This window comes from Calonectris borealis, chromosome 10 (genome assembly GCF_964195595.1).
Source record: "Calonectris borealis chromosome 10, bCalBor7.hap1.2, whole genome shotgun sequence".
In the NCBI taxonomy this organism is placed as follows: Eukaryota; Metazoa; Chordata; class Aves; order Procellariiformes; family Procellariidae; genus Calonectris; species Calonectris borealis.
In genome coordinates this window covers 6,409,937-6,424,968 of record NC_134321.1, presented here as the reverse complement: position 1 = coordinate 6,424,968, position 15,032 = coordinate 6,409,937, and the positions used below count along the sequence as shown (strand labels likewise).

The window sequence follows — 15,032 nt, the reverse complement described above, 5'->3', positions numbered from 1 at the left end:
AGGTTTTTCCTTAAGCCAGACTATGAAACAGCACACCCTGGAAGCACTCTCACTTTCTTCTCAAATCTGATCAGTGGTTTGGTTTTTCTTCCTTTTTCAGATAGACAAATTCAGTTTTCTGGATAGGTCCTTGCCAAAACAAAAACGGAAGCAACAAATCCTTCTCTCGCGCTTCCCTACACATACCTCCAATGGCTAGCCTCGTTAATAGAATTGTCATGGAAGGGGAAGAGTGAATGCACTCTGCCGTGAAGAGAGGGACCAAGCTTTCCAAATATAAAATTGATTGCATATATTTTATATTGAATATAAAATTTGAATATAATACGGATTGCATTAGTATTTACACTTAGAAATGCTGTGTTTGGTTATAGAAGATTAACTCCCATACCTGTAGATGTGAAATCTCTCCTTCTCTTAGTTTTAGCTGTGATTGAAGATTTTCAATTATACTTGAACCTGCTCCCATCCTTATAGCATCATAAAGATTGCTCCCACTAGTAGCTATTGGCCCAAATGAGTGATCATGAGGATCATCCTACAAACAGAAGGTTAGAGAAGCTTAAAATTAGACAAAAATGTGCACCCTTTGGAATCTTCCCTCTCCCAAAGTATTACTTAAGATTTAAAATTATACTCTTACTAAGCAAGCATTTCAATGCTTAAAGTTTGTTTTTAAAACAAAGGCTTAAGGTAAAGAGGTACAATTTGAGATAGCTCCTTACTGGCAAGTTCTCATGTCACCTATACAACTGTCATTTAACTCGGACATTGATAACTGTATCCATAGGAAAGCAGCAGACTTCACACAGACCACAACAGCCAATGATACTGCCTAGGGAGCAGGGTTGTGCCCTAAACCAGGACTGCTAGTAAAAATAAATCAATTGATTTGACTCCTGCTAGTGTTACTCAATTCTTCTAGATGAAATTAGACATGTGAACTCAGCACCAATACATGTATATATTACTCTGCAATAAAAGTTGTAGTTTCACGCTTTCACAGATGTTTTACAATCACAGACATCAGGTTTTAGACATTTCTGCACAGGAATTACCTCGCCTGAGGCCAATATACTCTTGAAGAGTCATTTTCTACATTAATGAAAGTTCTTGAAGAGAAAAAAAAGCAATCTGTCAAAAAAAAAGCCAATATAACTGATATACGATACCTGTGAGAGGAAAGATGTTTGAAGACCTGCCATGTCAACTCCACTTATGGAACTAGAGCGTGACATAGTTGGAGTACTTGAAACAGTTTCAACTGTAAATGACTTCCGATCCTTAAAAAAAAAAAAATATCCCACACACACAACATCACCAGTTAGATAACAAAATAAGTTTACAAGATGGTGAAAGACAAATTCTGTAAAGAACAGACTGCCTTTTTCCACCAACAACTATAGAACATAATGTGACAGGTAACCTTTCCCCTTCCCCCATCCCTAAAACATATGAAAGTTCAACAATAAAGAATTCTGTGCTACTAACACTTCTAGCCTACGTTTAAATCCTGACTTTTCAGGAAAGGAAGACAGAAGTTGCAAATTACACCAAAAGAATTTCTCTTTCAAGTAGCCAAGGAAGGCAGTTTTGGATGCCCAAATGTATCACAGGAAGAATATCCTAAACCCAGAAGTATGTCTCTTTTTAGAATGCATGTTAATACTTTTTTTTTTAAAATAAAGTGTATGAATTCAATTCTGAGATTTCTCACATGCTAATACCTTACTCACATACCTTCCAAACAGACTAACTTCTTTCTACAGGCAGCACCTGAAAGTATGCTAGCCTCTGAAGGATAAAGCATTTAGATTTTAGAACTGGAGATGTAAGAAACATAGAAACAGTTTTACTTGAATATCAACTGCTAATTAGCAGTAACAAAGTTACTGGCTGGAATATGGGACTCATTGCTGACTATCGAGGACTGTTCTGTGACTTGTGACTTAAGCTGCATGTGGTACGTCACACACAGTCACGTCAAACGCAAAACAGGAATTCAGTGAAAGCAATGCAAGTAGTCTAAGCAAAGAAAACAAGTAGCTTCAGAAGAAAAAGAATCCAAGAGCATTCAAAAACATCCAAAGATTAAACCAATCATTATCCATATATTATCTCTTCTCAGGTTAAATAGACTATCACTCAAGACTCATTTCAGTGAGTATCGCACAAGCACTTATTTCACTGGAAATAAAAGGCGGTCACAATAAAGAAAAAGCCAAGTCCCTAATGCCTAGGCTGACAGTATATGCCGTACTGCTCTAAGTCCACTTTGTTGCTTGCAACAGTTTCAGGTTCTAGATATGTACTAAAATAATGATAGTATCAGTAAGATTGAACAGAAATGTTAGGTTTTGGTACCTTCTCCTTTGCTGCTTCTTGCACAAAAATTGCCTTCTTTCTTTCCTGTTCAACTTTCATCTTCTCCATTTCTAGCTGAGTAGCTAGCAGCGCCTACAAAAGTAAATACAGGTTGTTAAACTCCTGCTAGCTCAGATTTCAATGATAACACAGCTTAAAGCTGAAGTAGGCAATACCTTTTCTTTCTTTGCATCTTCCAAGGTTTTTGCATACTCATCTTTGAGTCCTTCTAGTTCAACCTCATACCTACATTGAGGAAAGAAAGATGTAGAGAAAGTCAGTAAATAAGTATTCTGTGTTTCCTTTAGATTCATATACTTTTAAAACAAATACAGCTTTAAGGCTTTAAAACATTATGAAAGTAACATACTTCAGACAATCTTTAGCATGAAACAAAATATCCTTAACGAGCTGGGCAACTTTATCAATAGCTGCCATCATTTTGCACAGTCATATCAACACTCAAAAGAATCAAGTCTTCCAACTTGCCAAGAGATCTGCTGCAGATGGTTATGTGAGAGAGAGCTCGTTCCATTTCACCGCAATTTTAAAGAGACACTGTTAACCAGAAATGCAACTCACCTACTGTTTTCATTTTCCATTTTCTTCAATCTGTTTCTCTCCACTTCTAGCTGAGCCTGAAGGCGTGTATTTTCTTGCCTTAGAAGACTATTCTGAGATTCAGTAGAAGACATCTGAATTTTATTAGAAAGAAGTTCTTCTGTAGCAGCCCGTTCTCTCTCAGCAGCTGCTGCTAGAAGAGTTTGAGACTCACCTAGTATTAAGGAAAGAAAAACATGGAATTTAACTTTTTTGATCAAACATCTATAATAGGGGCCAATTATTTAAGCATCAAAATGGAATTTGAGATTTTTTAGATAAAACTAATTTTTCTTTTTCACAAAACAAACAAACAAACAAAAAACCAAACAAACAAACCACTACCACAACAAAAAACGCAAACTGTTTTCTGTTGTAAAGGAAATTAAATATTTTCCACCATACAATTAGAGGAACAAAGCAACACAGAACAAGGAGACTTCATACTCTTTCAGAACGCAATATACAACTACAGGTTGCCTCCAGAAAAGAATTAATTTCTCTAGGTCCACCTTTGGGAATTTTATGCATTCTTCATTTAAAATAATAGACTACTGTATCAACAAATACATGTCCCATTACCTATGCAGTTAGGTAAGTAAATGATTTGAACCTTTACAACGCAGCATCTAAGCACCAGGCCTGACAACTGAAAATGCTGGTGTACTTCCAGTGTCTCAATGGCCATCCTTTCTTTAGATGCAGCAAGGACACGTACACCTTAACACCTCTATCTCACAATCTTATGTTACACTTTGTTTTAAAGAGAATCAGTGAATTACCTGTCCAAGAACCTTGGCAGAATACCCCACATACGATTTCCTTACGGAAAAGCATTCTGTGCTCATCATTCCTGACCCACCATCTACACTTTGGGCAAGTGTCAAGCATTTTTCATTTACCTTCAGCCATCTCACATCTTCATCAAGAGCCTCACAGTTCAGTAAAAGTTAAAAACATCTTACCAAGTCTGTCAGAAAGGTTCTTTTCCAATTTTTCCCACGCGGAGGTTTGTGCTCCCAGGGTGGCTTGCAGATTTTCTATCTGCCGGAGAAGTGGCCGTGTAGCAGATGTAACACTTTGACTTAGTTCTTGGTTCCGGCTCTCTGCTTCCTGAAGTCTCTGAAATCACAAATTAAATATAATTAAGTTTTAAAATCATATGATGGATTAAAAGATTAACACAGAATTTAGTTAAACATGTAGCAGTTGCTTTACATTCTAAAATTCGTATGTTCAGACTCTCAGTAGTGTGAAATTTCAAGATAGAAGGCTAACATTTTTAGATACATGATAGAGCAACAGCCCAGAAATCTACATTTCAAGAGCCCTCTGGACATCACTTGAAACATTTTGGCAACAATCTATCTATCTTCTGGCCCTGAAGAACAAGAAAAATATTCTTAAGAAGCAGCTCAAGAGTAATTTAAAACATATTTGCTAGCGATTTTAGAGGACTATTACAAACTTAATGGCTGTGCTTTGTCTCATACTAAAAGGATAGCATTACATTTAAAACACACCATAAAAATTATGATTTTGTTTTCAATGTGATTAAAAAACATTTCCTTTAATATTTTTATTGTTGTTCTACACAGGACATGTACTGAAGGTAACAAAGCCTCTTTTTCAGGCTATTAATGTCATGCTAGTGTTTCATTTTCAGTTTTTAGAAGCCCTCCTTGCACATACAAGTTGGCATCATCTATTTGCTATAGCACCTGTTGTAGTTCACCAATTTCCTGGCGTAAATAATCTTCTTTTCTTGCTGCCTGCTGTTCTGCACGTTGCAGTGCTAGCCTCAGGTCTGCCACCTAAACAAACAAGACATCGTCACTAATCTCTTGCCAAAAGGTATAGTATCACCTATTCACTGCTACAGTCCTATACCATTTTTAAACTCTGTTAGACAGGGTATGTTTGTTTACAAATTAAAGGCTTAAGTTTTGCATGCACACAGATAGTTACACTCATTTATCTATCACTAAAAATTCTGTCCAACTAATTTCTTGAACTTTGCATCATGGTAAGAGCACTACAAACTTAACATAGAGCCTGTCAAAGTCCCTTTATTTAGGCAAGTAAAATTAAAAGTATTTTTTAATAAAATTAAATTTTTAAAGCTTAGCACAACTACCACTAAAGGCTGAACAAGTTCACAGGAAAGAAATCTATTGGGTATTTGCTAAGTACACAAAAATGAGTTTCACCTTATATTGCATCTGGTTCATTATGCCAGAGGCACTCACCATCGGAGCACATTCACTTCTTCAAGGTAAAAGTTTTATTCACTGCATTTAAGACCCACCTGAATTGCCAAAGCCTCTTGTTGCTGTCGTGCTTCATCCTGGGCCTTCTCTAGCGCTAACCCAAGCTCTTCCTTTGCCTTCATTTCCCGACTTAGGGCTGCTTCTTGTGCCTCACTGTCCTTTGTAGCATTAGCTTTATGAAGATCTGCAAGTTCCCTGGGGAGGGGTGAAAAAGAAAAGGAAAAAAAAAAAAAAAAAAGAAAAAGCAATGCTTTTTACAGTTTATACAATGCCAACAGTGATTTTGCCAATAACTTCGTTATATATTAACATTTCACAAGCATTGCGCAAGAAATAGACACAGAAGCTGAACGTAGAGTTGAAGACAGGCACACAAATATCTGCTTACTTGTATGCACTGTCAAGTGCTGCCTGGACACTTCTGTTCCGTTCTTCAAGGTCTTCCACATCTGCCTGAAGTTTAGCAAGATCCTTTTCTTGTCGCTCTACAACACTGTTCAGTTGTTTAATGCTGTCTCGATGTTGCTTCTCAAGGTCTTCCTTGCCATCAAGCACCTATTAGAGTGCAAACAAGAAGCATGAGACTAATCCCAGTACGTGGGGTAGGCAACGCCATCTGAGGACAATGACAACTGTGACAACCAATTCAAGATTAAGTTACACAAAACGACTAAACCCATCTAACACTTCGCCAAAAGAGAAAGGTTTTGCTCCCCCATCTTCCCCAGAGGAGGGGGCTCTTCTTCACCACAGTTTCACATACTTCCTCCTACGGGGTCTGCCGCTTGTAAGGTCTTGATTCAATCACTAACCAAGCAAAAAAACCTGCCCAAATTTTGCTGGTTCAGGTTTTCCAATTAAAATTTAGTGTACTGAATTTGGTCAGCCCACCTGATAACCAGCAGTGCAAGTGCAAACAAGCAGCTGGAAAGATACCCGACCGCAGTTTTAAACTGCTCTGAGACACGCAGAAATCACATCTCAGTGTTCCAATAATAAGAAATAGAGAAGTCTCCCAGAAAAGAAAAAATATCGGTCTTATCTAGAGCCTCCCCAAAAGGCTACTCTGCAGCTAATATAAAAAGCTTTAAAAAAAAAAAAAATCCAAAATATCTCACCTGTTTTAAATGCTGCAACTCCTCTTCCAATTCCTTAATCTTTTTGTTCTGTTTTGTGTTAATATTTTCTCTCTCTTTCTCTTTGGCTCTCAATTTTTTAATAATATTGGAATTGTGCAGCTGCTGTTTGGAAAGCTTTTCTCCTATGAAGAAAATGAACAGTTTCTAAAATGTTCATTTAGTAACTATATTTTACTTCCAAAATTAAAAAGTAGTAAGGGAGACACTGTAGAAATGCCTTGAACAATGCCCTAGTTAGATTTTTGCTGAATGGAACATGGAGCATTGTAATGCATGCGGGTTTTATCTCACAGCACCTTTTAATGCACGCTGCAGAAAGTACCCCTCTAGCCACCTGTATTGACTGATCCCCCTTGCTGCTCTTTGGTATTAACTAAATGGTTCAAATTTTCAGAAACATCTAACATGCTTCAAAGGCTGTATTTTTTCCCCACATACAGAAAGCTTATATGGGAAGGCAGTACATTTCAAATTATTTTACAAATTTTTGCTATTAAAAAAAATTTTAATTCTCACCTTCCTCCATTAATCCTTTGATTTGCTCTTCTTTTTCTTTCAGTAATTCGGCAGTTTCATTGGTATTAAGTCTAGTAGCCAATTCTTCTTTAATAGTCTTGACTTCCTAAATAACAGGATAAAATACTTAGGACCATTTATTAAAATATATTTAGGGAAAAACGCACAGTAAGTTACACTGATCACCTTTTTCTTCTCCCCTTCCTCTCAAAAGGCTTTTATTTGAAAACAATTCAGGTTGGAAGGGAACTCTGGAGATCATCTGATCAAATCAGATTGCTCAGAGCCTTATTCCATCAAGTTTTAAAAACCTCCAAGGATTGAGACTCCATAAATTCTCTGTACAATTTGTTCCAACTCCTCCTCCCATTTTACTTTCTAGATTTTAAACTGTTGCAATGCAGTAAAAACAAATTGCTATATTCACATACAGGTATCAGATAATTTTTCTATTTCAACTTACTCCTGTGCCAACAGTGACACATACAGTGACAAAACAACTGTGAATTTTTTTTTTCCAGTTACAGATTTGAGTTTACTTTTTACAGACTAGCAATAAGCTAGAGAAATGTAATGCTGTGATACAGGTCAAGAAGCTCCATAAACTTTGTTGCTGCAGACTTCTTTGCTCGTTCCAAACCAACCTGTGTCATCAGTCCTTCATTTTCCTACCAGTTAATCCTCTAAAGAAGCCATTCCCATTCTTCGCCACTTTCCTACATCCCCAGGCCATGCTTCTCCCTCACACCAATGCAAATGCATATATGGGTACAAGGTAAATGAGAGCAGACGTTAAACCTTTTTTTTCCCCCCAGACTAACTTTAACTTAAATGAGTTCCCTAAGTTGGTTCACAACACGGCTGCACGAATACCTGTGTCACAACAAGGTATTCAACACAAGGAAAAACAAGCAGCCTGGGAAGCTAGAATCAGCTTATGGTAGTTACTAATACCATGAAGTAGTGCCTGTCGGTCTCATGCTTTCCCTAGCTTGATTTTTATGAATTTACCTCAAGAAATTTAACTGTATTCTAAAATAATAAATATTAATTTCACTAAAAAGCCAAATTACCTTTTTAGCTGCATCTCTTTCTTTGCAGGCTAGCTGGAGCTTCTTTTCAGCATCCGCAATTCGCTGAGCAAACTCCTCTTTAAGAGATGAAAGGCTACTGCTCTCTTCTTTCATTCTAAAGATTTCACTACATTTAAAATTAACATTTCAGAACAGTTGCATGGTTATGTGACATTCCAAGCAGTTTGCAACAGGTTGTCTTAAATGCTTTTAAAATGTGTTTTGTTTTGTTTTTCTAATTTTACACATTAACCAGATGTCAAAAAAGTCACTTTCATATTAGAAGTACTAATCAAAGATCTTTATTAATTCAGTAATTTACCCGTGAAAACAAAGAAATGCTTGATTTACCTTAAATGTTTTGCCCCTTAATCAAGTTCTTTCTGATTAACTGTAGTCTGTATCATATATAGGGCAAATGATTAAATGTATTTTTAAGTTAAGATCAATTTAGTCATTAAATAATACCTTCACATATTATTTGTAAATTTTTAAACTTGGTATTTGATCAGTAAACTAGTAAATCCAACTTTTCTTTTTTTTTCCTTTTAATTTTAACTGACTTAAATAATGAATTAAAAATTCATTAAAACCTGAATTGGTTTTTCCCTACAACCAGCCCTTCTCTACCAGTGAAAATGTTTTCACTGCCTACATTTTAGTCAGCAAATTACTTAGTAACTCAGGTTCATCCATCTGTATCAGAAAAGTCAGTCTCCCTTAATAACTGAATCCAGTCTTATAACAAAGATCTTTATTAATAACCAAGTCTGACTCTACACATCTGTTTGTCATTCCTACTGCTTATGTACTGAAAAATCTTCCGCCAACCTCTTCCTGAAAGACATTCTGGCCCCAAGAAATAATGTGTCTTTAAAAAAATACCATCACAGCACATGCAATCATTATTTCCAGCTTTCCCAAACAGTGCACATCCCTTGCAACCTTTGTTCTAGCTATAAAGCTGCTTGTTTTACAATATTGTCTACTGATTGTATTACATTAAAGTTACAGTTACACCCACTACTGTGTATATTTTCATACTTACTCTTTTAGGTTATCATAAGCTTCTTCCAGGCGCGCCTTTTCTTTACTAGTACTTAATAACTGTATTTCCCTCTTCTCCAGTTTCTCAGTTAATGAATCAATCATCTGGACAATGTTTTTACAGATAAAGATCAGATGAATGGGACAATTAAAACACAAGAGGGGCAGGCTTCCCCTTTCCCCCCCCCATTCCCTCCCAACACTATTTAAAGCTGAACTTGTCAATGTTTTTAGGAATTTGAGGTAGAAGTCAGTGAAGACTACCATGTTTCTGCCACATTAATTTAGAACTAAGCAATATCTAAGCACAAGGCACCTGTTTTCTACAAGTGTAGAAATCCTACCAAGTAAGCACATGTGGCTCAGTTAAGTTCCTCAACAAAATCAACAGTTATATTTATTTATCAATGAAGTTTTTAAACAGAGCTGATAGCCTATAAAACCATAGCTAACATTAACCATCAAGACTCCCAGTGCTCCTTATACCACTCTTTACAAAATCACAGAGCAATTTACATTGGAAGGTCTCTTCCATGAAACATTAGCACAAAGCAGCAAAACAGCATCAGATGAGGGAAGCAAGTTTCCAGGCAGGATCAAAAGCTCTTAGCTCACATCATCAAAATAATTTCTTAATACCAGATTTTGGAAAGCTCAATATAGAGAAAAAACACAAACATACATGCAAATATACAAATATAAACAAACGAAACAGATTCTATAAATGTAGCTCACTATGGCCAATGAAAGACAAAATTTGCTGTGGTCCCTTATCACTATTTCCCATAATGTATAACCATTTAAGTTAGGAAAACTTATGGGTAACAGTACATGGCTATGGAGTTCCCTAAGGAATTTACACTGACATTCTGTACAATTTACACAAACAAATGCTTTCCTTAAAACACAGATTACATTGGGGTTTTATCAACTCCCATAAGCAATTGTTTTTCCCTTATTACTATCAGAAACAGCAACAGTATTGTAAACATGCCTACAGGGCAAGGCATCTATGTCACGTATTAGGCACGCAGACGATGAGCAAAGCAAAATGCAAAGAAACAGAGCAAAACACATGTCAAAGCAGCTCAGAAATTAAAAACAAGAGTAGAGGCACAGGAAGGTGACAAAGGAAATGGAAAGAAGATAGCGCACACAATAGAACTGGACAAAACACACTGCTTCAAAGCTCCAGTTTAGCCTTCCATACACTTGAGTATCCTACTTCACCACATTTCTAGTTATTTAATCTATTTAAACTAGCCATCCAGATTTCTTTTAATCTATTCACTATCCATAACTAGGCTTATCTTCTTCATTAAAAAAACTTATTTTTGGAAGTAAAGATTATTTCTGCTAAAAACAGACATTAATTTATCTAGTAAAAAGGACTTATTTACACTAACTACTACTATCCTCAAAGAACATGAATAACACTCGGGGAATGTAAAAAAATTCTGACAGTTTGTAAGTGTGTGGAAAAAAATGCTTGCAAAATATTATCTTGATTGTTGCTGAAATACTAAAGGCTTGTCGTTCCTAATTCAAATCAAAATACTTCATGGAATCTCTTCCACCTTTCATGGAAAAAAAAAATTACACCGAAGAATTAAAATAACACATTTCACTTATCAAGGCTTCCTGTTTGCTAGCACTACTCACAATTCACAATAATGATAACTAGGTGGACTAGGTGAAACCCAAAAATATTTGACCAGAAATTTCACCAGTATTCTTCCACTGCAGAATATCAAGGACAGTTTTCTACAAGGTAAAGTAGTTCAGCATCAATTAATTCATTCAAATAAGGTGAAGCTAATACCTATATACGGAGATGGCAGGAGTTTCATTTGTAATTAAAGGGTGTGTTTGCAAAAAACGTTTTACAGGTACCTTTTTAAGCTCTTGCTTTTCAGAGTCCTCTTCTAACAATTTTTCAACAGCATCCTGCTGCGGCTCCTCTTTCACAATCTGTTCTTCAACAGTTTGTACAGTAGTAACCAAAACATCTGGCTGCTCAGAATTAACAGGAGTCGCACTTCTCCCACTCTCTTCCATCTCAGCTTCCTCAGTATGTAAAACAGGAGTGTCGTTCAAGTTTTCAGATTTATTTTTCAGGGCATCAACTGTTTCTGTCTTTGGTGCAGAAGGACTGACAGCGACAGATGCTGAAGCCCTGCCTGATAACTCGTCATCTGAATTTATTTCACTTACACTTCTACTATCTAAAGACTGTACACTAAATGAATCAATTCTTTCAAAAGCATCAGAGGAGCAGCAGCTCTCGGTCATTTTTTGAAAGTCATCTAAACGATTATAATCTGCACAGGCAGATGCAGACAAAAGCTGAAATGATGTTTGCATTAGATGAAGACTGGATTTTGAATCTGCAGCTTCTTGTCTTGAACTTACTGAGCTCTCACTTATTACACTTTCATGGTCCAGAACTTCAATATCACTAGTTGTGGATGTCCCCGAGGAGAAAGTGCTAATTGGAGGTGATGGTGTATTGCTTTGCCTGTCCTCAGTCTTTCGCTCCTTAGTTTCCAAACCCATGTCTTTTGTACCTGCACTAAGAGGCTGCGAAGTGCTATGCGGTGCACCTCCCGTTCCATCCCCTCCTCCACGGGATTTTTCATTAAGAGCATCTTCAGGCACTTCCAAATTTAGAGCAGACACCTTTTTGTCAGTAACTTCATTTGTGCTTCCTTCAGGCTTGGCATTAGATTTAAGCACAGAATTCTCTTCTAATTTCTCCTTGGGAATATCGAGGTTTTTCAAGTCCACTAGGCCAGCTACAGAGGAATCCTTCACTTCTGCCTCTGTTGTCACTGGTACTTCCAGCTGACTGGGGTGTTGAGACTCCTTTAAATTGCTTTTCACCTCCTCTTTGGGTCGCTGTGATTTGGCTGGAGGTTTGGATACCACTGGATTTTTCTGTATACTCTGAACGTCTGTCGGAGAGAGAAAGGCACTGAAGAAGTTTTCAGATTCATCTACTACCGTCCTCCTCACTGGCTTAGTGATTGCTGTTGGCGATATTGGCTGATTCTGTGGTTCTGTATTTGAACTTAAGCCCCAGGAAGATGTATCCCATCCTCCACTTATGAGAGAATTTGTTCCTAAAACAACAAAAAAAAGAGATAGGCCAAGAACACTTAAAATGCATTCTTTTTCAATATTTGTCTTTTTAGATGCAAGAGTTCAGAAAAAATGTTTTTAATATCATATGACTTAAAGTGAATATTATACGTGATCATAAACAGCATAATTTTTGTTACTACTTCCTTACAAAGCTTGGAACCGATTTTTAGACAAAGCAAAAGAAGCTTAAGGGAGACATGAAGTACTTCTAAGACTTAAGGTGGACACAGACACCTCTAGAAAGTAGGAGTACCCAAATGGAACCAACTTGCTCCCTCCCTGTTAAACAGTAACTTAAGCAAAGGCAGAAGGAAACCATACACAAATTACACCAGTAAATCCAAGAGTGAGAATTCAGAAAGATGAAAAGAAGTGTCTGGGAAGGGAAAACGAGCCCACACAGCATTCTGAAAGCTATAAGGGCTATTGGGACGCAAAAAGCAAGCATTTCCTTTGGGAAGGGAACAAGGGAAAGGGAATGTGGCCTCCTGCTTCCTATAGTGAGAGGAGACTAGGCAAAACAATCTGAAAAACTGCAGTTTAAAAGCAGAGAATTATACAGATTACAAAAGGAAGAAACAATTACTAGGTCTTAAAAGTTATCTGCCAGTAGAACACAGACAAACATTTCACACACCATTACAGAAAACACAGAAAAAAAAGCTTTAAATATTTGTAGAATGTATGCTACAAGAAGGGTTCTTGCCCTTTCCGTTTGTGACAGGCTTCATATTTTTCCTCACACACCAAGCAACAGCCTGAAGCTGACAATACACATTGCCAGCAGCCCAGCTAAGGTGATAGTTTTCTTCTCCTCCTGTGGAGAAATACTGAATTGATTAGTTCTGAAGCTGCCCTAAAACAAAGTTAACAGTTAGTTAGTACTACTGTATTTCTTGCAGGTTTTCCAGGACTTGTCAACAACAAGGATAGTAATAATTCCATCACCAAATTTCAGTAGCATCCCAAGTAAGAAAGATAAATCCAAAAATAATATCCAATTTGATTTTGTACCTACAAAACATAATCTGGGTAACATGACTATTTCAGGCTACTTAAAAACAAGCTTAGTTTATACAGCAGTATCTATTAAAAAACATTGAGTTATAGTATTTAAAGTAGACTATCACTTTCTGAAACTGTTGATACCTATTGGCCTGAAGATCTGAAATTCAGATAACTACTGCTCTCATTGCCAAAAATACTACAAACATCTGATTTATTACTACGTTGTCCGTGATTCAATAGCTTCAGAAAAAGCCCTGTAAATGAACTGTAACATTAAGAAAATATTTTGACTTCTTTGAAAAACAAGTATGTTTTCCCTGAAAAACAGATGCAGGCTGATCTTTGCTGCTTTCCTCATAAATTGCAGAACTACTATAAATACTGAGATATAAATTAAATTAAAAAACAGTTTGGACAAGTTTAAAGTTTTAAGAAACTAAACACAACACAGACTTCTATAAACAATTCCTGTAATTTAAGACAACACTGGACTAAGTAAGTGACTGCTGAGCCCTTGCTCCCACAAAGAGATGAAGACATGCAAAACCGACCCTACGATTTGCTGAGCAACCAACCTAGAAAACACTTTCAATTGTTACAGCTTTCGATTTTCAGAAATCTAACTCTGCTGTGGGTATACCTGGAAATAACCCCCTTCTACAAACTCATACAGTTCTTCCAGATGTAGCTGCAGTAAGGACGCTGATTCCAGGTGACTTAGTATCTCAGCCTTTTCTTTATTCATTCTTATCTTCAAGGTATTATTTATGGGAAAAAAGTTTCTAACATGAGGGCTCCTTTTTGCTCTTTCATTTCCAAACAGTAACTTAGGACTGATCATTCTTTCAGGTTCTACATTAGCACATGTACAAAGGAGACACTTCCTCATAACCAAGCCGTGACAATTTTTCCACCAACACATTCCTTTCAATAGATGTTGGAGGATTACGAACTCAACACCACAAAAAGTGGAAACTTCAGTTGGTTTACGCGGGCCAGACTTTCAGCTTCTACTCTGCTATTCCTGTCGCAAAGAGCGGATCCATGCATGCCTCAGAAAGAGCATAATTTCCCCTTTTTTATCAACTGAGCAGTTTTTATCACCCATTAGTCCCTCGGCAAAAAAATAACGCCTTGAGAAACAGGGGTATGAAGCGCAGCACGACCCACGCAACAAAAGCACGACGCTGGTGACAAGCAGCAGGTACTGCGTGTGCTGCTGAGGCTTCCTCAGCTTTCTGTCAGCGTTATCCCCCCCTCGCCTGTGAGGGGGGAACGAGAAGCACCACAGGCGTTGCAGAACGGGCTTTGGACAGGGAGGGCCGGTTAAACCTCCGCAAGTGTAACCCCCGGCCCGGGTTAAGGGGGGGAGACAGGGGAGGGGGGTGGAGGAGGAGGAGGGCGAGGGGCAGGCGCCGCCCCGGCCAACCCCGCCGCAAGGGCCGGGAGGCAGGCCGGGAGACGAGGCGGCTCAGCCCGCCCCACACGGGAGGCTGGGGGCCCGGTGAGGGTCGCCCGCCGTCGCCCACGCTTACCGTCGCCGTAGTCGGGGATGACGGCGTCGGGCCAGGGGCTCTCCTCGGCCTGGATGTCCAGCACCCGGTCGATGGACTTCTGGGCCTGCGACAGCGCCTGCTTGGCGAAGCTGGACAGCTGCGAGGCGTTGAACCAGCTCATCCTCCGCGTCGCCCGGTCCCGCGCGGAGGCGGCGGCACCGGGCCACAAGCAGAGAGGCGGGCGGGGAGCGACCCGCCCTCAGAGCCCGCTGCCCGGCGGCGGCGGGGCCGGCAGCCTGCGGCTCGGCTCCGCGCGGAGGGGAGGGCGGGAGGGCGGCCCCGCGCCTGCGCGCCGCCGGGCTCCACGTCGCAAAC

General features: G+C 38.6%; 1 protein-coding gene across 2 annotated transcripts in view; it reads right to left on the bottom strand.

The window, feature by feature from the left end:
* The window catches only part of TMF1 (TATA element modulatory factor 1), an 18,898-nt gene extending 3,866 nt beyond the window's left edge, over positions 1-15,032 (bottom strand). Inside the window, exons 1-15 of one of the 2 annotated variants that reach the window (XM_075158648.1) lie at positions 14,697-15,032; positions 10,903-12,131; positions 9,011-9,114; positions 7,963-8,089; positions 6,890-6,995; positions 6,353-6,495; positions 5,623-5,789; positions 5,273-5,429; positions 4,686-4,778; positions 3,930-4,086; positions 2,947-3,139; positions 2,541-2,610; positions 2,365-2,457; positions 1,173-1,283; positions 392-538 (exon numbers count right to left, since the gene is read on the bottom strand). In XM_075158648.1, the coding sequence (XP_075014749.1) occupies positions 392-538; positions 1,173-1,283; positions 2,365-2,457; positions 2,541-2,610; positions 2,947-3,139; positions 3,930-4,086; positions 4,686-4,778; positions 5,273-5,429; positions 5,623-5,789; positions 6,353-6,495; positions 6,890-6,995; positions 7,963-8,089; positions 9,011-9,114; positions 10,903-12,131; positions 14,697-14,838 (3,039 nt within the window). In that variant the 5' untranslated portion in view covers positions 14,839-15,032. The remainder of the gene's footprint in view (positions 1-391; positions 539-1,172; positions 1,284-2,364; positions 2,458-2,540; positions 2,611-2,946; positions 3,140-3,929; positions 4,087-4,685; positions 4,779-5,272; positions 5,430-5,622; positions 5,790-6,352; positions 6,496-6,889; positions 6,996-7,962; positions 8,090-9,010; positions 9,115-10,902; positions 12,132-14,696) is intronic. The other variant, XM_075158649.1, reaches the window with a different exon arrangement.